Source organism: Carettochelys insculpta, chromosome 22, assembly GCF_033958435.1.
Source record: "Carettochelys insculpta isolate YL-2023 chromosome 22, ASM3395843v1, whole genome shotgun sequence".
Lineage (NCBI taxonomy): Eukaryota > Metazoa > Chordata > Testudines > Carettochelyidae > Carettochelys > Carettochelys insculpta.
In genome coordinates, this window is record NC_134158.1 from 17,042,821 (window position 1) to 17,064,324 (window position 21,504).

Sequence of the window (21,504 nt, forward strand, 5' to 3'; positions counted from 1 at the left end):
GTATCATCGGCACTCGGAGGTCTAAAGGTCAAATTTCAGCACTCTACCTCAGAAAGGTTGCTGACCCCTGCTGTAGAGGCTCATACACTAAGCTCCAGCGGTCTCAGGTTGAACTCTGCCTGTTGGTGCTTGCACCTGCAGCAGCCACGTTCTGCGCAGGGGCTGCTGCTGTGATGGTGGAAAGAGGGCACCATCGACCAGCTGGGCCCAGTTCCTATGTAGCCCTGTGTAGTAAGTGCTCGCTTACATGGGCATGAGGCTGCATTCCCCCCATGCACTAAACAATCCAGACAGAGGTACTTTGGAATCAATCATTTATTAGCCTTCCAGGCAGGAGCCACGCCCCTCAGGTAGCACCAGGTGCCCTCATACAGAATGGGCTGTGAAAGAGGCTGGGGGTGCTCTACCGACACAGGAGACCACCTGGAAATTGGGGAAATAAGCCAGGGCTTCAGGGAGCAGGTATTACCTGACTGACAGGGCAGGGATAAAAAAGGTGACAGCTGCACCCATGCCCATCTTCTGCCTGCCAGAGCCATGGGAACACCAACTCCTGTAGAGTGGCAAGTGCTCGCTGCTTCTCCCACCTGCTGCTGGACACAGCTCCTGCCTCTCATTCATGCATTCAGCCTCCCAGAATGCTGGTCCCAGCCCATAGCAGGAAAAATGCCTCAGCCAGGGAGGGGCTTGCTCAGAGTCACCCAGCTCCCCAACAGAATCCAGGAGTTCTAGCTCCTGTAACATTTCCCTGTGTATACTTTAACCATTAGACACCACTCTCCTCACAGAGCCAGGGCTGCACTCCAGGAGTACTGACTCCCAGCCCACCCATCAGGTCTAAGCCCTAGATCCCACTTCTCCCAGAGCTGGGGATAGAACCCAAGAGTCCTGGGTCCCAGGCCCATGCTTTCACTAGTAGACAGCAATATCGCTCACTGTCCTGAGGCTGGATGTGGAAGAGTGTCAAGAAACAGCAATGGATAGGGCCCTGCAACTCTCTCCATGCTACACCCATGAAGGGGTAGGCAAAGGATTCCTTTTGTACCATGTCCTGTCCTTGCTGGATCACTGGCACTGCTGGACAATCTTGTTCCAGCACAGCTGATGCCAGTGTAGTTCAGACTGCAAACCAGCCAGCAGCCCTGCACCCAGGATTGCTAGAATAAAGCAGAGTTAGGCTACCTGCACAAGTCCCACAGTTTCCTGCCACATTGGTCATCATGTGGGGACACTCCACTGTATGCAGGACAAGGGGGAGCAAGAGCACTAGAAGAGCCTGCGATGCCAACCCATGCTGCACACCCTTGGGATGACATCTTTCTCCAGGTGCTCAGAAGGTGTGAACCAGCTGCACACTGGGTACCGTCTGCACGATCTGGATGGAGGGCAGCTCCTGTGGGGTTGGCACTGAGCTTGGCAGCAGCTGCACCATCTGGGTGCTGGTAGGGGAGGGCTGCCCACCAGTTGAGCCCCCCCGCACTGCGCCACTGCCAGAGCCCACGTTTTCCAGCACTTGCAGAGTCTGCTCACCAGGTGCGCTGCGGATGATGAAGAGCTTCTGCCCTGAGGATGGTGCCAGGCCCGCTACCCCATTGTCCGGGGGCAGTTCCTGCAGGTTTTCCACTTCCTGCACACAGAGTCGGGTCTGCTCACCGTCGGCGCCACGCAGCACCAGCACACTCTGCACCCCCTCCTCCGTCTGCAGCGTCTCCAGGTGTACACCCACCTCACCACCTGAGCTCAGCAGTTCCTCCCCTGGCCCACTCTGCACCACCAACAGGTCCTGGCTCTCCTGCAGGCCCGGCACCTCTGGCCCAGAACCCACAGTGCCCGAAAGTGTTGAGGAGCAAGGCAGAGGTTCCTCACCCCCTGCTGGGGGAGGCTGCACCAGGGTTTGCAGCTGCATGCTGCCTAGTTCTGGGGGCTGGGGCAGAGGCTGCCCGTGCGATGCCTCCGCAGGGGGCAGTGGCAAGGCCTGCAGCTGGATGCTGGCCACCTCTGGAGGCTGAGCCTGGATCTGGACACCAGACGCATCTGCAGGGGGCTGCTCAGCCACATTCTGCAGCACAATGATGTTCTGCCCAGCTGGGAGGACCGGTGCCCGCTGTGCGCCCGGCAGTGCTTGGATCTGCACGCTGGGCAGTGCTGGTCCACCTCCCGGCACCAGGATGATGTTCTGGGGGTTGGCTGGTGCTGCTGGCTTCCTGGCCTTGCTCTGCTGGCGCGAAGCAGGCTTGTTTGGGGCCACAGGGCCGCTAGGCACCAGTGTGAAATTCGGAGTGTTCTGGAGGATGGACACTTTTTGCTGTGTGGGCACCAGCTGGGGGCTGGGCAGGAGCAGCAGCTTCTGGGGGCTCTGCTGGACACTGGGGATGAGCTGCAGCCCCTGGGCCGTCTGCACCAGCAGGAAGGTCTGTGAGTTGGGGGCACTGGGGGCGCTGCCCACCTCCAGGTTGAGGGTGGCCTGCAGGTTGGGCACAATGTGCACCTCCTGAGTGGCAGCTGGGGCGGAAAGGCCCGGGGCCGGGCCCTCACCCTTGGCCTCAGCAGCATGGGTGCGCAGGTGGCGCTGCAGGTAGGAAGCCATGACAAAGCCTTTGGCGCAGACAGAGCACTTGAAGGGGCGCTCGCTGGAGTGCGTGCGCTGGTGGAGCTGTAGGTTGGAGGAGTGGGTGAAGCTCTTGCCGCACTCCTGGCAGCTGTAGGGGCGCTCGCCAGTGTGCGTGCGTTGGTGCTGCCGCAGGTTGGAAGTCTGGGTGAAGGCCTTGCCGCACACCAGGCAGGCAAAGGGGCGCTCGCCTGTGTGCAGCTGGCGGTGGCGCCGCAGGCACGAGGTGTTCTTGAAGGCCTTGCCACAGTCGGAACAGCTGTAGGGGCGCTCGCCCGTGTGCAGGCGCAGGTGGTACTGGTAGTGCGAGGACCACTTGAAGGTGAGGCCGCACTCGGCGCATTTGAAGGCCCGCAGGCCAGTGTGCACACGCTGATGGATGGACAGCAGCGAGGAGCGCTTGAAGGCCTTGCCGCACTCCGAGCACTTGTAGGGGCGCTCACCCGTGTGGTCACGCAGGTGGTAGCGCAGGCCCGATGAGCCTTTGAAGGCCTTCCCACACTCCGTGCACTTGTAGGGGCGCTCGGCCGCCTCAGGAGGCACAGGGGGCGGGGCCGGCTCAGCCATGGTCTGGGGACAGGTGACCTCAGCCTCAGCCTGGATGAGCTGCTGCTCGGCCGGGTGACTGCGCTGGTGCCCCAGCAGGCTGGAGAGCTGCACAAAGGTCTTCTCGCAGATGGAGCACTTGTAGGGGCGCTCGACCACGTGGCTGTGCTGGTGGCGGGCCAGGCCCGAGCCATTCTTGAAGGCCTTGCCGCAGGTGGCACAGGCATAGAGCGGTGGGAGGGGCGGATCAGCGGGCACAGTGGGGGCCAGATGACTCTGCTGGTGGCCCAGCAGTAGCTCCTCGCTGGGGAAGGTCAGCTCACATTCCCCACACTTCCACAGCATCTCCACCGTCTCCACTGGCTCAGCTGGAGCCAGGAAGAGCTCGGCCGGCGTGCAGGCCAGCTCTGCCTCACCGAAGGGTGCCAGTGGCTTGGCCACATGTGTCTGCAGGTGTTTCTGCAGGTAGGCATCCGAGATGAAGGCCTTGCCGCAGGTCTGACACTTGTGAGCTCGGCCCCCAGCATGGGTGCGCTGGTGCAGCAGCAGGTTGGAGGAGTGGGTGAAGGTCTTGGGGCATTCGGTGCACTGGTAGGGGCGCTCGCCAGTGTGGATGCGCTGGTGCTGCCGCAAGTTGGTGGACTGCGTGAAGGCCTTCCCACATGCAGTGCAGACGTAGGGCCGCTCGCCGGTGTGGATGTTCCGGTGGCGGCGCAGGCTGGAGGAGTTCTTGAAGGCCTTCTCGCACAGCGTGCACTTGTAGGGGCGCTCACCTGTGTGCTGGCGCACGTGGTATTGGTAGTGCGACGACCACTTGAAGGCCATGCCACACAGAGCACACTTGAAGGCCCGCAGGCCTGTGTGCACACTCTGGTGGATCTGTAACAGCGAGGAGCGCTTGAAGGCCTTACCGCAGTCGGCGCACTTGTAGGGGCGCTCGCCCGTGTGGCTGCGCTGGTGATAGAGCAGTGCCGACGAGCCCTTGAAGGCCTTGGGGCACTCAGAGCACTTGTAGGGGCGCTCGCCCGTATGTGTGCGCTGGTGGTGAATCAACCGCGACGACCACTTGAACACCTTGCCACACTCCAGGCACTCATATTGGTGGTCACTGGCACCTGGCTGCGGCACCGGTGCTGGCTGCATCTCCGCCATTTCCAGCTGCTGGGCTCCCACCATCTCACTGGGGCCTGCAGGGAAAAAGGGGGCAGGTCAGCGGAACTGGGCCAGAGCCTGCAGTCATCCACAACCCCCTTCCAGCAGAACTGACACCTACCCAGATCCCACTGCCAGTGAGAGCCAAGACAGAACATGCATCTATACAGAATCTGCAGCTGCCCAGCACCAGGTAAGGATGGCATAGTGACTCCAGATCAGTCTTGAGGGAACTGAGATCAGAACCCTAATCCTCCCAACAGTCAGGGACGATTCCACACAAAGGGGGTCACTCTCCTAATTTAAACTTCATGGTTCACATTGGCTACATCTACACTAGCCAAAAACTTTGAAATTGCCATGCAAATGGCCATTTCGAAGTTTACTAATGAAGAACTGAAATACATATTCAGCGCCACATTAGCATGTGGGCGGCCGCGGCACTTTGAAATTGACGCAGCTCGCTGCCGCGCAGCTCATCCAGACAGTGCTCCTTTTCGAAAGGAACCCAGCTACTTCGAAGTCCCCTTATTCCTATCTGCTCATACGAATAAGGGGACATCGAAGTAGCCAGGGTCCTTTCAAAAAGGAGCCCCGTCTGGATGAGCCGTGTCAATTTCAAAGTGCCGCGGCTGCCCGCATGCTAATGAGGAGCTGAATAGGTATTTCAGGGCTTCATTAGTAAACTTCGATATGGCCATTTGCATGGCCATTTCTAAGTTTTTGGCTAGTGTAGACACGGCCATTAAGTCCTTAGCTGCTGGGACTCTCTGGGGCTTTCTTCCAAACCTGGGTCGGTTAAGGAAGCAGCCCTTCACCCCCATGACAGTGCTGGCTCCCACTGAGCGCACCTTGCTGGTACCCAAAGGGAAGCTGATCCTACTATGGGAGTACCAGCCAAGAGGTGTCCTGTAGCCTCCCTTGGAGCCCAGCCTCGAAATGCATCTGCCTCTGGCCTGAGATGAGATGGCTTTTAACAAGTCCAGCAGTGATTCCTGAGATCCAAACAGAATTTTGGCTGGAATTTTGTTAGATGTCACCAAACCAAAGCACATCCCTACTTATTCCTGTCACTGGGCCTGGCACTTCCTGCTCTGACTTGTGCTCTGCTCTCTGTCGTATTATTAATGAGATTCAGAGGCCAAAAAAGACCATAGTGATTATGTAGCCTAACCTGCATAGCACAGGTCCCCTAAGAGTACCTAGAGCAGAGCTTTTAGAGAAACATCTAATCTGTATTTAAACATCATCAGTGATGGAGAATGCATCACAATCCTTGGGAGATAGTTCTAAGGGGTCATTCAATTCACCACACCTTATTCCCAGCCTGAATTTGTGCAGCTTCATCTTCCAGCCATTGACCATGTCCTACCTTTTCGCTGACTGAGAGCCCATTTTTTAATACTTGTTTCCCCTGGAAGTACTGACAGACCCTGGTGATGTTATCATTTAATGGTCTCTTCCTTAAGCACTCTGAGGCAGGTTTTCTAGGTCTTCAATCAGCAGGACACACAGACTCCAGGGGTGCCTGGGCAACGTGGGAAAGTGATGGCTTTATGCTTCCAGAAGGGGCAGGGCCAAGGGCAGCCACCCTCAGCACTGCCCCCAAGTCCTGCCTGGAGTACATGGCCCAGCACAGCATTCTGGCAGCTATTAAAAGGGGCCTTGGGCTCCAGTGGCAGATGGAACCCCAGACGCCGCTGAATCGGTGGGTCCAGGGAAATTACCCCCTTTGCCCCACCCCGTTGACAGACCTGCCTTCACTCATTGTCATGGCTCTTCTCTGACCCTTCTCCAGTTCATCAGCATCCTTTGGCTGTGGGCACCAGCACTGGACCCAGCACCCCAGCCGTGATTCCACCAGTGCCAAATAAAGAGAGAAAAACTCTCTGCCTGTACCTGCAACCCTCCCACTACTCCAGCACCCAGCCCCATGGGCCCCCCTCCCCTCAGAAGCATACAGGAGGCATGTGTGAAGGGTTACTAGACCCCCCACCCAACTCGTGTTACCCTGCTCGCTCACTCCCCAGGTGCAGCCCTCTCCAGAGTGATGCAGCTCCCCTGGCTGCAACGCCCCCAGCCCCTAGCATTACACAGCTTCCACCCCATGCCATAACCTCTCCTGCCCCAGGAACCCCCCGCAACCACACGGTCCGGCGGGCAGCAAACGTAGGGGGCGCTGCGCCTTCGGGTAGGCAGGGCCTGCAGCACCTCCCCTTTAAGAGCCGCTCCCCCTTGCCGAAACGTGACTACCCCTTTAAAACTCAGGACCCGACCGTCCCTTTAAGAGCCATTTGCCCCGCCCCCTAAAGTCCAACAATCCCCTGGAGGACACAAAATCGGCGTCGCGTGCCTGCCCCTTTAAACGCAGCACCGCCCCTTTCAGCGCAGCGCAGCACCCGCCGCCCGTCCCCCGTAGGCCCCTGCAATCTCACCTGCGGGGGAAGGGGCTGTTCGCCCGCTCGCCGTCTCGTGCTTGGGGCCCCTTCCCAGCGGGCGGGGGGCAGCTGTCTCGCGGGGCGGGGGGAGCGAGGGGGCGGGGCCGCTCCTGCCTCCCAACCGCCGCCGGCGCGAGACACCCAACCTTTACCGCGCGCACACTAACCGCCGGGCCGCGCGCAGGGCCCCGCCCCCTCGTCCCGCGCCCATTGGCCGGCTGGTTCCACGTGGGGCATGCTGGGAGGCGTAGTCCGTTAGCGGGTGCGAACGAGACGGCCGGCCATGTTGGGTGAGGGCAAGTGGGGCGGAGGCAGGGATGGAGAGAAGCCCCGCCCCGTATCGCGGTGGAGTGATGTCATCACCCAGCAGGGACGTCACTGGGTGAGGTAAACCCCAGATGACGTCAGATTATACGTTGCCCTGGTGACAACCAAAAGTGAGAGCCACCCCCTTAGAGCAGAACGGAGGTAGGCGGGGTCTTACTGGACACGCCCCCTTCGACCCAAGTCGTGACTCTCCTGTCCCTGCAGTGTCCCGTGGGTGCCGGGTGCTGCCCACAAGCAGCCTGGGCCAGCCCTTGCAGGTGTGTTTCTGAGGCTGGGCAAAGGCAGGACAGCTCAGTGGCAGCCTAGTGCCCCCGAGCCAGAGTGTCTGCAGCTGGCCCTGGGTCATGGTACCACTGCCTGGGCTCTGGGTGTGGCTCATCTTGCCGTCCAGATTGACTGTAGCTCTTACACCCAGTCTGTGCCTCTCCCACGCTCCATGCCCCAGGATCCTGTTTCCTGTACCGCTGCTCACACCAGGCACTGGTATCAGTCACACACCTGCTGGGTGTGCGGCACTGCCCCGTCGCCTAGCATAGAGACCAGTTCCAGAGAGAACCCTGGGTCTGGTCTCCAGCCTTAGTTACTAGGCAGCTGATTTTTAGTTATTGGTAGGGTTAGGGAATCCTTTTCAGGTAGGGGGCCTCGGACCCTTAGACAACTCTGTCGGAGCCTGGTTTGCTTCCACCTGCAGACAACGGGTCTGTTGGCCTTACTGTCAGGGTAGAGTACCAGTCATGACACGTGACTGGCTGAGCCATAGCCTCCCAGGATTGAACTGGCTTCTCCACTCCATCCGGCCTTGCAATGCCCCCTAGCTGTGCTAACTCCCTGTCCACATACTCTTTAGCTCACCAGAGCCTACTCCTGCAGCTCCTCCTCACCTAGGGGCTCCCTAGTCTCTGCATTAAGACTTCATCACGTGCACAGTGTCAGGGATCCTAGGTTTGGCTGGACGGGCTGCAACTTGGCACCCTTCCCAACAACATGGGCCAGAGCTTGCACAACTCCTCCTTACACCCTGGCTGGAACAGGCCCCAGTACCAGCTAGGACAGGCGTTAGCGACTAACAGAGCAAGAAGAGCCATTTTTTTCAAATTCAGTAAAAAACTCAGTAATTCAAGAGCCGCAATGCAGGTGAATACAAGAAGGTCCTTAATAAATAACGTCAAACCATACTTTTTGTTACCGTGTTTTAAGAACAGTGCATGCACATACCCTACAATGTGCTGTGCATATTAAAGGAAGAGTTTTCCAGCATTTGAGATCACATACCGTTTGCTATTTAAACAAAAAGCAGTCAAGTAGCACTTTAAAGACTAACAAAATAATTTATTAGGTGAGCTTTCGTGGGACAGACCCACTTCTTTGGAGAGTTCAGCAGCCCTCTTTCCAGACTCTTGTGGAAATTCCTCTTCAGTAAGATGCAAACTTTTAAGTAACTATTCTCTGGGTATTCATCTGGCCTCAAATATTGAGTCTGTTCTGGTCTGGCTATGGTCTGAAGAACTGGGTCTGTCCCACGAAAGCTCACCTAATAAACTATTTTGCTAGTCTTTAAAGTGCTACTTGACTGCTTTTTGTTTTGATAGTATATAGACTAGCACGGCTCCCTCTCTATTACTATTTGTTTGCTATTTAGATATGAGTTGGTCATTATTTGGCTTTTAGATATTCACCAAAATATCAAAAATAACCAGGAGAGGTGTTTTGTTTTGCTTTTTTTTTTACTTTGCAATTATAGTGTTAGGAGCCACAAAGAAGTCCTTAAAGAGCCACATGCAGCTCCAAAGCTGCAGGTTGCAGGCTCCTGAACTAAGCAGAGAAGAGGGTGAACACATATAACAAGCAGTTCTCCCTCCAACCAGTGGGGGGCAATGGGCTGAAGCAATGTGCGCACACACACTACACACATACCCTAATCCTTCCATAACCCACAGGCAGACTCCAACCCAGGACTTCTGTAGCATAATGCAGGAGCCTCTACAGTTTGAGCTAAAAGCCAGCTGGCTTGCAGTTAAGGCTGTAGAGGAGACTCATCCTTTCTCTCTGTAAAAACAAAAAAGCAGTCCAGTAGCACTTTAAAGACTAACAGAATAATTTATTAGGTGATGAGCTTTTGTGGGACAGACCCACTTCTTCAGACCATAGCCAGACCAGAACAGACTCAATATTTAAGGCCAGATGAACACCCAGAGACAAGTTACTTAAAAGTTTGCATCTTACTGAAGAGGAATTTCCACAACAGTTTGGAAAGAGAGGCTGCTGAACTCTCTTTTATATTTAAATTAGACACATTAACACGTGGTTTGAACTGGGATGGGAATTTCCCGGGTCATTACAGGGGCCCTTTTGCATATTTTGCTTAATCTAATTCTTGACTCCCCCCACCCCACTTCTGTCCCTCTACTCTCTGATTTGCTCACCTTGGTAATTTTTTTTTGATTTGTCAAACTTGATTACTATTTTTGGTTCTCTGTGCCTTAAATATTGCGTCTGTTCTGGTCTGGCTCTGGTCTGAAGAAGTGGGTCTGTCCCATGAAAGCTCATCACCTAATAAATTATTCTGTTAGTCTTGAAAGTGCTACATGACTGCTTTTTTGTTTTGATAGTATATAGACTAGCACGGCTTTCTCTCTGTTACTATTTCTCTGTAAGTGGTCTAAGTGCCACTACATGGGACAGTGGACCACACTCCTAGGTGTACACACATAGTTGTATACACACAACTATTCATATGCATGCTGAGCCCACAGCCAGCTACACACACTCACAGAAAGCTACTCACACACAAATGCAGAGGTACATGCATAGTTACACAGTCAGCTGGGCACATTCACACAAGCTACCAACACAATGAGCTATGTGCACACACACACACACCTCTACACACACAGACAGGTGCACTCCCCACATATATGCTGTCAAAGTGTCCTGTAGTAGCACAAGGGTGTGGGAACCAAGGTCAGCATACTGTAAGAAACAGGGAACACACCTCACACTGGCTGTGAGTTCTGTATTTATATTTCACCAGCTAAGCATCCAGTAGGAACTCCTCAAGCCCTATATAGCCTGACCAGGGAGTTAGAGACAGTCCCCTTCAGTTCTTCCAGCTGTCTTGCTGGCCATATAAGCTTGCCTCTGCTATAGATGGTCCCTTACTCCAAAGATCACAGTAATATTCAGGTTACTTCCAAAGGACCAGTCACTCACCCCGATCAATTGCACACTAAATCTCACCAAAACGTTTGCTTGTAGCCAGTTCTGGTTATAGGGGAAAAGAAAAGGAGAGCTGTTTGTGAAGTGAAAGGAGGTAAATATACATACACACAACTTAGTTTCAATCTTAAATTCCAAAAAGGAATAGAAGCTTCTAGGATAAGCAAATTCTCTTTATCCTTCAGGGCTATCCCAGGGCAAGCACTGGGGATCTTTTATTTATGCTTAGTGATCCTTGTCCTGCAGGCATTGTTACACAGCAGCTACCCACCTGGGACTGATCTGTGCCAGTGGGCATGGGCTCTGGGGCTGTTTCATTATTGTGCAGACTTCCTGGCTCAAGTGCGAACCTGAGTTCTAGGTTTTTCCCACCTCACAGAGTCCAAGAACCCAGACTCCAGCCTGAGCGCTGAAGTCTACACTGCAATGAAACAGCCCCACATGCAGACCCCAAAAGCCAACTTGGCTGGCTTGGGCGAGCCACGGTGTTTATCTGCTGTGTAGACTTAAGGCTTGTCTCTACTATGCCAGGGATCGCCTCTGCAGCAATCCGTCCACCAGTCGTCAATTTATTGCATCTGTTTAGATGAGATAAATCGATCTCTGAGTGCTCTCCTTTCAACACAGGTACTCCACCAGGCAGAGAAGAGCAGCCAGCATCAACAGGAGAGCAGCCCCCTCTGACTGTGGCTCTTTGTGTAGCTGAAGTTGCATAGATTGATCGATGGTGGGGATTAGCGTACGCAAGGCCGAACTCTCACAACACAAGTGCCACAGAGACACAGTTCCTCCTCGTTAGGACTTTATTGTTTTCCGACTTCTGCTCTGAGTTACAAATTCAATTGATGGAAGGAATTCGCTTTGCAAAGGGAGGAGGAAACGACAAAGTCTTTTGCCCTCTGACGTTTCATAGTGGTTTCTCTGCCTTCTTGCTGGGATGGGGTAACACCTCCTGTCGGAAACTAGTGTTTGAAACTGATTAATGCTTCTATTCCATCCCATGATTTATAATTACTGAGCAATGCTTTAACCTAATCTTGTAGCATGAGATACAGCTGGTAAAAGAGATTAATGCAAGCGGCAATTCACAAGCATTTCACGAAGTCTAAGCACTAAACACGTTCTTATAACTCTAATATCTAATTTAACAACACTGGCATGCAGAGGAGCCAGTGAGGGCTTTGTCAGCGTTCAGTCAAGACCAAGGGGCCTTGGCGTGAGCTGGCATCTGGCCTGCCAACATCACTCGCGCACACAGAGCTATGCACAAACACACACAACCAGAGCTTAGCAGGCTAGCAGCCAATGTGCTGATCCCTGGAATGGTGATGAGAGATCTCACCCACGCGGCTAAATATGTTGCATGTGAAGCAACACCCCCTCTTCCCCGTTACACAACAGCCCTCTGGCTGCCATCCAGCCACAGCAGTCGAGCAGCAAGGGCATGGGCTAAGCCTTCCGACTACATTTTGGTGCTGGTGTGGAGTGTGGTGCAAGGCTCAGCCCCTTCAGGGAGCTGTAATGACACACCACAAGGACCTTGGTTTTGCCTTGTCTCCCATATGTCAGTGCCCTGTGGCCAGCAGTGACTGTGAGGGGAGAGCATCCCCTGCAGACCCCCTGCCCTGCTCCCTGTGGGGCTGGATTGTCCCTCCACACTGTGACCCAGCCAGGCAAGGATACGTCTGCCCCCCGCAGCATACAGGTGCTGCCCTGGGGAATTACTCCAACTGGGGCTGGCTGCTCCCATGGGACAGACTGCATGGGAAGCAGGGGCCAGAATGGGGCTGCAGGGCCCCGCTACAGAGTTGTCTTGGATGAGTTGGGGCTCAGTCAGCTTCCCTGGGAGCCAGTACATGGGGCCATGAGCCAAGGCAGCTGGGGCACAGATTGCAACCGTAGATGGAATGTGGCCGGGGAGGAAGGGGTTATGCGGTTAGTTCTATTAATCTGCACTGGGTCATTGGGGCCACTCCATGTGTGAGGGGCGCTGCCCTTCTCCTAGGAGCTGGAAGCAGTCAGGGTCAGGGAGAACTGCTGTCACTGCTGATGAGTGGAAACTGCTCCAGAGACACCCCCTGCTCAGGGCCTGGCACAGGCTGGCTCAGCCACAGAAGGCCAAGAGACAAAAGGCGTCTGGGAGCCGTCCGATGGACCTGACCATTGGGCCATGGGAAGCCACCCTGCTGAGTCCCTTCCAGAGCCCTGGGTGAGTGGTTGGAAGTCCTGCCCTAACCAGGGTCTGGGGAGGGCAGTCTGTTCTCTGTCTCCAGCCATGCGTGCTGACTCCAGTTGGTCCAGATCCCCAGGATTGGGGCTGAGACTGAGGCCAGGTCTATGTTCAAAGTCAGGTTGACCCAGCTCAGTTGCTAAGGCATGGGAAAACCACACGCCTGGGGAGCACAGCTAACCTGAGCTTAGCCTGAGTGCAGGCAGGCTAGATCCATGGGGGAATTCAGCCATCCATTTAGCAATCACCCCTCAGGGAAGGGGATTGTGGGAGTCCCCTGCCTCCATAGTGCAGGGCTGTGCTGCTGCAGTGCATGTGCAGCCTTTCTAGTGAAGACAGCTGCCCTGAGCCGCTGGGCCTCCTCCTGTTTCACCCTGTGTGCTCAGACCAGACAGTGCCTCCGAGCCAGCCTCCTGGGAGAGCCTTGTCCACGCTGCAGGGATTAATGCACCTCAGCACGGATTTATAGAGTTGCTGAGTGGCACCCAGCCTAGGAAGTCCTTAGCTTAGCGCAGAGAGCTGAGTTTCCAATAGACCCTCTTCTGGCCCAGCTGAGCTGTCGTGAACACATTCAGGGGCTCTGTTTCTCTCTGACTTCCGCAGTCCTTGCCAAGGGACAGCCCCAAGCCTTCATCCACACCCAGCATCCCACACCAAGCCCATTGCCTGTGCCCAGCTTCCCTGCTCAGAGCGTCCTTCCAGGAGTCAGGGGAGCTGACAGTGTCTCTCTGGCCACCTTGCCAGTTTGGGTCAGTTTCAAACGGTTTTTTAAGGACTCAATTCTGCCCAACCTGGGAGGTGACAAATACACACCAGAGTCTTTTAATCTGTGCAGAACACAAACTTAGACCAGTTTTCCCCCACCAAGTAGCCGTGCCAAGACCAGGAAACTGAGGCACATGGACAAGTAATAAAATTTTTACAAGAAATTTGAAATTCATCACACCTTGTTAATGTGTCAGGTCCCAACACAGACAACATCCATAACACTCAGCTTGTGATAGGCCACCCTGCTCCATAGTGAGAAATCAACTCATTCCCACTCAGTGGGGAGCCATGTACTGGGAGTGGGGAAACTGAGTCACGCATTGTGTTATATAATAGATCAGACGATCACAGTGGCTCTGTCTGGCCTTGGAATTGATGGTTCTGTGAATAGTTTCAATAAAAATATTGCCAAAATATCCCCACTTCTTCAGAGGGGATCAAGAAGCCTGGGGAAATGGGAGCAGTGGTGCTAGAAGCCAGGACTCCTGGGTTCTGTCCCTGGTGCTGAGAGGGGCGTGGGGTTTAGTGGTTAAAGCTGGGAGCCACGACTCCTGGGTTCTGTTCAACTGATGGCAGGAAGACCAGTCCCTTCTCTGGGCCTCAGTTTCCCCAGTGTGGGTCACACAGACTGTGGCACCTGCAGTTCTCCATCTGCCATCGTCCCAGTGTGTGGAGGAGGCATTGGTGGCAGAAGTCCCAGCACTCGCACCCAAATGACCCCGACCCTTGGACTCAGCTGTGTGCAGCCCCCTGGCCCCTGCCAGCCCTGGAATTCCATGACATACATGGCTCTGTGCTGCTGGGCGCTGGCAGGTCCAGGACACACTTATGATTTATGGGCAGAACCAGGGCCAGAACCCCATAGGGCTTAGCAGGCAGGGTGGCCTGCTGCCAGGAGCAGAATTAGAAACAGCTGGCACTGAGTCGGAGGGAAGGGGGCTGCTGGGGAGTCACAGCTCAGTCAGACGCTGCACGGTCAAGGAGCACAGAGCAGGGAGGTGTGGGCTGGCCCCTGCAATGCCTGTCACCACTGACCTGCAGCCTCCTGGCCTCCCCCCAGGCAGCCCTGCCACTGCCCTTCAAACTGCAACCCTGTTCCAGCCCTTACCACATACAACCCTCCCCAGCTCTGGTGATGCCCCACACTTCAGATCCACAGCACCTGCTAGGGCTGGCCCATGCCCCAGCCCAGGTGCCTAGGCTGCTCTCTGGCTGTCCCAGCCATAAACAAAAGAGATTTGGGCCAGGGCAGGCAGGAGTCAGTCCCTGCCTGGAGCAGCGCAGGCGCAGGGCACAGGGTGTCGGTTCTGCACCTGGCTTCCCTTTAATCACCCATTCAGGGCAGGGGTGGAGGGATTAGCCAGTGTTCTCTGAAGGGACAGTAAATCCTGCCCCAGTAAACACTGGGGCAGTGGACGAGGAGCGATGCACCAAGCCAGGGAGCCCAATATATCCCTCTGCTTTGGTACCCTGTGTAACCCCTCAGCCTGGGCCTCCTGCACAGGCACCAAACCCCAGGGAGTCAAAACCCTCTGCCCAGCTGGGAAGCGCTGGGTCCCACGGGGCTGAGCTGTGCTTATGCAGGCAAAGTGAGTCCCGTCACATCTGTGCCACGGGAGTGGGTCCTGACCTGTGTTCTTGTGTGCGGGGCTCTGGGAGCTTACACACACACACACACACACACACACACACACACACACCCCCCACCACCACCACCACCACCACCACCACCCCGGTTAGAGCCTTCCCATCCCTTCCACAAGGGGGCACTGCCTGTCTAGTGGGACCCTGGATGTCCGTGTTCCCTTGAGAGGGGTACTGCTCTGACACTGCTCCCTGAGCCCTGGCCCGACACAGTCTGGTGACAGTGCATTCCCCAGGTTCAGCGGGCATGGTCTGAAATCAGCTTCCTTGGGAGCAGCCTGAACTGCACGGCTCCATCTCACTGCCTGCCCTGCTCTGTCCTCTGCCCTGCCCATGGACCATGCACCAAGCAGCACTGGCCTATGACACTGCAGAGGGAGCTGCCCATGCAGCCCTGCACTGGCTCCCACAGCCTGGCCCTGGCTGGGGACATTTAGAGCTGACACAGGGAGGGGTCAGAGGATAGGGCCTTGCCCAGGTGCATGACTGTGTCAGTCCCAGGGACTCCCAGCTCCAGCACCAGGGCGACACCATGGCCAGCCTCTCCTGCAGCTGTCATATGATGTTCTGAGATCATCCTTGTGTGTCATTCCCCGGGGTTCTTAAGGGGTAACAGCAAAGTGGCATCACTTAACTGTGACCCAAGGAGCCTCCCATCAGGCCCCCTTAGCAGCACTGGGCACTGGCCTTCTGCAGGGCCAACTGCGCTAGCTGCCAGTGGCAGGGGGCCGTTAGCCAGGCTGGCTGGGACTGGAGGCCAGGTACTGGGGTGCGCAGGGCTCTCCCCCTCATTAGGGGCCATTCCTAGGGCAGTGTGTGGTGCTACTGCTGCTGCTGCTGCTGCTGCTGCTGTTTCGATGGTGCTGGCAGGAGTCCAGCTTCTTTTCCTTGCACCAGTGAAGGACAGGAAGTGCTGGCTTTTAGCTCCTGTTTTGGCCAAGCCCAGCAGGTTCTCATTGGCAACAGAAGGGCCCTGCTGTAGCCGCGGCTTTCTGTGCCTGAGAGCAAAGGCCTGCAGCAAACAATGGAGGTGGGTGGCAAGAAAGGACTCTCTCGGGGTGGAAGGTGTAGGGCAGCCTGGACACTGGGGCACACTCCATTGCTCTTCACCCCATAGTGCCCTGGCACCTACTGGTCACCTGCCCGTGCCCACTCTGACAGTGTCTGCTCAGGACAGGACTTGGCCTCTCACTCTGGCTCCACCTCAGCCTGGCCACCCGTGCCCCTGCATGGCTCTTGGGATGTCCAGGAGTGGGCATCACCATGTCACCCCTGCCTCCAGCCATAGACAGACTTGCTGGTTCTTAGGTGGGTGCCAGCTCCCTGACCCTTCCAGCTTGGCAGCCACCCGACTGATCTAGGGCAGCCTGGCCTGCGCCTCATGCGTGAGCAACAGCCTCCCGCTGTGGAGTGCAGCGCCCTCTCCATTGGGCACTCCCTGTAAGGCTTGGGTTGCAGCCCCCTGGGGCCCAGAGCCCACACCTGCTTGTCAGATTCAGCTGAGTGTAGCCACGCTGCCTGCTTCCTGCCCAAGTGAGGGACAAGGGGGGCAGCTTTCTGTCTTCTGCTTACAGCCCAAAACTTTAGTCCTCTGTCTTCCGAGTCCAGATCACCCTCTTAGCTTATTGTCATGCGTGCTGCTGCCCTGTGGATTTTGCCCGGGCCTGGACTGGGTGCTGGGTCCTGCCTGAGCATGTGTGAAATGTGGGTGCCCCACTGTGCACAGACAGGGTGCTGCTGGATCCCCCTCCACATACAGACAACGTGCTGATGGGTCTCCCCCCGCCCCCACGCACAGACTGGAGTAGGCTGCTGGGTTCCCCCCACACACACTGATACACGAACTAGGTGCTGGGTTTCCCCTATCTGTGCACAGGGTGGATGCTCCTCAGTCCCAACCTGCAGCCTGCTGCTGCCCCTGCCCAGCCCCACCCTCCAAGTTTAGTTAATACCTAGATAATAGTTCGGCCTGCCCTGAGTCAGGATGACCTCTCAAGGTCCCTTCCAGCCCTAGGAGTCTATGCCTGGGGCCCGTATGCACTACAGGGCTGCGGGGGGAGACCCCTTCCCAGTTATATTTAGGAGTTGTGCCTTGGCCGCTTGCTGGCAGTTTCCAGTTACAGCTGCACCCGGAGGTTTGTGTCTTGAGGCCTTCGGCATCTGGGGCCAGACACGGGCCATGTGCCGGAAGCACAGGCAGGGAGCAGGGTGCAAGACCAGCCCTGACCCTAGCGGATGTGCCCTGGGTTCACATACATATAGTCTCCACCACGGGGCTCAGCCCCAACCTCCCCCTTACTCAGTACAACTTCCACAGCAAGCACAGCTCTACGTCCTACTCCATAGGGCCTCCACCACAGGTGCTGATCTCACTGCTCCCTGCAGCCCCACCATGGACCTGGGGCCTGAGGAACGAAAGCAGGATTGAGGAGTGGGGATGGGCCATGGGTCTGATCTGGGGCTTTGGAGCTCCTGGGGCCGGGGCGGGTGAGACAGGTGGCCCATTACTCTGGTCCCTGTATGGCAGAGAGAGCTCCAAGCTGTTTGCTTTAGGGTCTTGCTTTTATTACACAACTCCCACTGCACCGCCATCTCTGTAGTCCTCCAGCCCAGGGCCTCTGCCCTGGTCTTTGCATGGTCCCTGGTAAGCAGCGTATCCTTGGTCCCTGCCTGTGCTGGCGGCAGCGCCCACAGGCCCCAGCTCAGCGGCAACGGCTGCTCCTCAACAGAATCCTGCTTGGGCCCGGTGCCTCAGGCTCCAGCCAGGGGCATTTGACATAAGCCATGGCCATGCTGGCTGGGCTGCGCTGGCTGGGGTCGGGCGTCAGCAGCCCTCGCAGCATCTCCTGGGCCTCACTGGTGAAGCGCCCCCAGTGGGGTGGCCGGGGGCGGACACGGGGGCTGCGGTGCCAGCGTGCAAAGTCCCGGTAGTGCCTGTCGGCAGCTGTGTGCCAGGGGAAGTAGCCGGTCAGCAGGCAGAAAAGCAGCACCCCCAGTGCCCAGGCATCCAGGCTGGGCTGGGCCGGCAGGCGGGCCGAGGGGTCCAAACGGCAGAGCTCAGGCGCCGTGTAGGGCAGGCTCTCTGGCAGGGCCTCGATGGCAGTGCCCTGGGGGCAGCTCAGCCCAAAGTCAGTCAGCTTGACACGCCGGCACTCGGGGTCGAGCAGCAGCACGTTCTCAGGCTTGACGTCGCGGTGGACCAGCCCCTTGGCCCCCATGAACTCCAGGGCGCTGGCCAGCTGCAGAGCGCAGCGCTTGACGGGCAGCTCTGCCAGCCCAACCCCCACCTGGGCAGAGGGGTACACACATCACCCTCAGGGGAGGGCTCTGGGCCCCACTGCCCACTCGTGCCAGAGCCCCAGAGAGCGGCTGAGCCCTGTGTCCCTTTCCCCACCCCATAGCCCAGCCAGTGCCTGCCTGAGCGATAGGCATTCCCCCCACCCCTGAGCCAGCCAGTCCCAGGCGTGGGGCTGGATGGGGGGCAGTGCCCCACAGAGGGGATATTGCCTGTGTCCCATTCCCAGCCAGTCCCCACCCTGCAGCCCAGTGGAAAACAGCGCCCCCTAGAGGGGAAAGGCCTGTGTCCTACTCCCCAACCTCTGGGGCTAGCCAGTCCTTGCCTGGGGCTGGATGGGAGCTGGCCACACCTAGAGGGGAATGGCCCCAGGTCCCAGGCCCGTCCCCAGGCTGGCTGGTGGTACCTGTGGCTGCAGCAGGGAGAAGAGGTCCCTGGCCGGGGCCAGCTCCTGAGCAAAGACGTAGTGCTGCTGGGTCTGGAAGGCGATGCCCAGGGCACCGGCGATGCAGGGGTGGGCGGCCAGGCTCAGCGAGATGCAGTACTCGCTCAGGAAGCCCCGCAGCTCCGTGTCCCGCTTCTCAATGAACTTCAGGGCCATCTGCCTGCCTGGGGGGAGGGGCAGAGGGAGGGGGTCACGGCTGAAGCCCCTCACCCCAGCTACAACATTCCCTCCCCCATGCTGGCTCAGACCCACACATTCTGCCTGCCTTGGGTCAGGCCCCCCCCATTCTCCATCAGCCGCCTGCCACCCCATACCACCTTGTGCGGCTACAGACTGTCAGGCTGTAGGATCCCAGGGCTTGGCAGCTAGCCAGGGTTTGAGGGCAGGACTCCCCCTCCCCAGCCAGTGCCCATCATGATGCTGGCTCTCCCAGGGAGCAGGAGCACTGGGGTCAGGTGGGGGCTGGTGGGCATAGACTGGTTCCCCCCCCGCCCTCCCAAGGCCCTACCTTGCAGCTGGTGCACGGCCAAGAGCACGTGGCCATAGGAGCCGCTGCCCAGCTCCCTCAGGATGGTGTACGACTCAGTCACCTCCAGCCGGGGCAGGTTCTGTGCCATCAGCTCCACCATCTCCTCCAGCTGTTGCTCCGCGCCCCAAGGGGCGGGCAGGGTCATGGCTACAGGATTCAGGGGATGGGGGTGTTACCACTGGGAGCAGCATCCCGACAGCCCCTCGGGGACACGGACATCGCTGGCCCAGTGCGGAGCCACAGCCTGGGGAGTCACCTTTGCTTTGCCATGCCAGCCTAAGGGCTGCCCACACCAGGCCCCCCTGCTCCATTTGGGGGCAGCTGCAGGTGTCCTGGTGAACCCGTCTGGGTGCCGGGGGCCCTGCCCAGCGGACAAGTCTCCTGCACGGCTCAGGCGGAGTTGGACTCACTGAGTGGAACAGGAGGCTGTAGACCAGGGATTGTCTTGGGGGCAGTGAGGCCACATGGCCTTTCCTGAAGGGAGAGTGAGAACTCTCAGGGGGCAGGGGGTTGGACAGGTTAAAAGCTGAGGCTTGTGGAGCTGTGACAGCTGATTACCCCATCTTCTGGCATTGAGATGCAACTGCCTCTGGGGAGGGCATGGGGCTGTTTATATACCCCATGCTGAAATGCAGCCACCTCTGGGGTCATGCAGAGGCTGTTTCACACAAGGTTATATCTCACTGGGTAACGGCCCCTCCCAACCCTTCTGTACCTGACAGCAGCTTCTCCCTCCTTCTCTGCATGGGCCCTGGGGCACCAAGTCCTGGTTTCCTGTAACTGCCCGGCTGTGGGCTGAGGGTATGTGGCACCCACACTCTGGGCTCTCCTTCCAGCCTGTGGAAGCCAGGCAGTCTGACCCAAGGCCCTGTGATGCTCTGCCTCTGGGGGAGAGCAGCTATATCAGTGACACCTCTTCCTGCCCCACTAAGTCTGAACTGCCCCAGACTCCTCTGCAGCCTTGAGGTTCTGGGCCAAATTCACACTGGCAGCAAACCAGCTACAACTTCTCAGCGTAGACAAGAACTTAAGCAGAGCCAGAGATGAAACCCAGGCACCCTGGGTCTGAGCCCCCACCCCCTGCGCTCTAAGCACTAGATTCCACTCCCCTTGCACAGCCAGAATTTGGGAGTCCTGGCTCCAGGCCCCCCAGCTCTAACCACTAGACCCCGCTCCACCACCCCAGATAGAACCCGAGTCCTGGCTCCCAGTTCCTCTGTTCTAACCACTAGAGGCAAGTCCCTCCAAGAGCCAGGGGGAGCTTCTACCCGACTTGCTTAGGTAAGGAAGTGGCACCGGCAGCAGTGTCCCCTAGCGCCATGTGCAGTGAGTGTAGGACCAGCAGCCCTAGACACCCCTTGGTATGTTCATGCAGGGAGCCGCTAGCAGCAAGAGGGGGGCACCATCAAGAGGCAAACCCACCAAGATGAACTGATGGAGGCCCATGGGCTTGGGGATGCCAGGCTGCAAGGGGGGGGCAGATGGAGAGGGACCCCACTTACCTGCCTCCTGCCAAGCTACACACAAGAGAGCCTCTGGTTCCAGACCTCTACCTGCCTGCCTCTGTGTGTCTTTCCAGTGGCCCAGGCTGAGCCTTTTATCCCGTCGGCCCCAGGCTGGAGAGGGTCCCGTGATGCCTGGCAGGTCCCAGCCGGCAGTGCGAGCCAGGGGTTGGGCGTGGTCAGTGCTGGGGGCTGGCACTTGCTAGGCTGGGATTAGCAGGCACTTATCTGGGCTATTTTTACCAGCTGGCACTGGATGCTCCAGCCCCACTCTGAGTTACTGCTCCCCTCCCCCAGCCCCACAGGACCATCTGTCCAGGATTAGCTTGTCCCAGGTGTTCCTGGAAAGTGAGTTCCTGAAGTAAGAGAGCCCCCACCTGGAACACCAGGGGGAGCTGCAGGGAGGGCAGGGCAGAGACCCGTCTAGAGTCAAGCTCCAGGGAACCCTGTCACCCCCAACACACCCAAAGCACTTTCTGCCACTCTATGCAGCCCCCCTGGGCTGCTCATATAGGACCCCTCACCCAACAGTGAGATGCAGCCATCTCTGGAGTGGGGCATGAAAGCTGTTTATACAGGGGTCCCTCGCCCAACACTGAGATGCAGCCACCGCTGGAGTGAGGCATGAGTGTTGTTTATACAGAAACCCCTCACCTGGCACTGAGATGCAGACACCTCTGGAGTGGAGCATGGGAGTTGTTTATGCCGGGACCTCTTGCTCAACACCGAGATGCAGCCACCTCTGGGGTGGGTGTGGGTGGGGTGGACTGGCACCTGAACAGACTGTGTGGGCATAGGGAGAAG

The 21,504-nt window shown here is 57.4% G+C and overlaps 3 protein-coding genes across 6 annotated transcripts in view; 1 reads left to right on the forward strand and 2 right to left on the reverse strand.

The window, feature by feature from the left end:
* The window catches only part of LOC142025194 (scavenger receptor cysteine-rich domain-containing protein DMBT1-like), a 903,096-nt gene that overhangs the window by 776,434 nt on the left and 105,158 nt on the right, over window positions 1-21,504 (forward strand). Inside the window, exon 11 of the mRNA XM_075017758.1 lies at window positions 14,662-14,681. Coding sequence (XP_074873859.1) covers window positions 14,662-14,681 — 20 coding nt within the window. The remainder of the gene's footprint in view (window positions 1-14,661; window positions 14,682-21,504) is intronic.
* On the reverse strand, window positions 298-6,866 carry ZNF628 (zinc finger protein 628). Of its 3 annotated transcripts, XM_075017767.1 has the most exons (3): window positions 6,742-6,836; window positions 5,679-5,834; window positions 298-4,341 (listed from the first exon to the last, which is right to left on the reverse strand). In XM_075017767.1, the coding sequence occupies exon 3, from the start codon at window positions 4,328-4,330 to the stop codon at window positions 1,331-1,333; it is 3,000 nt and encodes a 999-aa protein (XP_074873868.1). In that variant the 5' UTR covers window positions 4,331-4,341; window positions 5,679-5,834; window positions 6,742-6,836; the 3' UTR covers window positions 298-1,330. The 3 variants fall into 3 exon arrangements, with proteins under 3 accessions (XP_074873868.1, XP_074873867.1, XP_074873869.1); XM_075017766.1 differs by lacking the exon at window positions 5,679-5,834 and having other exon boundaries at window positions 6,742-6,866; XM_075017768.1 differs by lacking the exons at window positions 5,679-5,834; window positions 6,742-6,836 and adding an exon at window positions 6,061-6,078.
* Window positions 17,409-20,810, reverse strand: LOC142025222 (serine/threonine-protein kinase SBK2-like). 2 transcript variants are annotated; one of them, XM_075017817.1, is made up of 5 exons: window positions 20,701-20,798; window positions 19,914-20,082; window positions 19,178-19,345; window positions 18,631-18,833; window positions 17,409-18,216 (listed from the first exon to the last, which is right to left on the reverse strand). In XM_075017817.1, the coding sequence occupies exons 2-5, from the start codon at window positions 19,942-19,944 to the stop codon at window positions 17,632-17,634; spliced, it is 987 nt and encodes a 328-aa protein (XP_074873918.1). In that variant the 5' UTR covers window positions 19,945-20,082; window positions 20,701-20,798; the 3' UTR covers window positions 17,409-17,631. The 2 variants fall into 2 exon arrangements, with proteins under 2 accessions (XP_074873918.1, XP_074873919.1); XM_075017818.1 differs by lacking the exon at window positions 19,914-20,082 and having other exon boundaries at window positions 17,414-18,216; window positions 20,701-20,810.

Coding starts and splice junctions, on each gene's coding strand:
- ZNF628 (XM_075017766.1), bottom strand. CDS start 4,330: ATGGTGGGAGCCCAGCAGCTGGAAATGGCGGAGATGCAGCCAGCACCG.
- LOC142025222 (XM_075017817.1), bottom strand. CDS start 19,944: ATGCAGAGAAGGAGGGAGAAGCTGCTGTCAG. Junction 18,834..19,177: donor GGCCGTGCACCAGCTGCAAG/GTAGGGCCTTGG, acceptor CCCTCCCCCCAG/GCAGGCAGATGGCCCTGAAG. Junction 18,217..18,630: donor TCTCCCTGCTGCAGCCACAG/GTACCACCAGCC, acceptor CCCTCTGCCCAG/GTGGGGGTTGGGCTGGCAGA.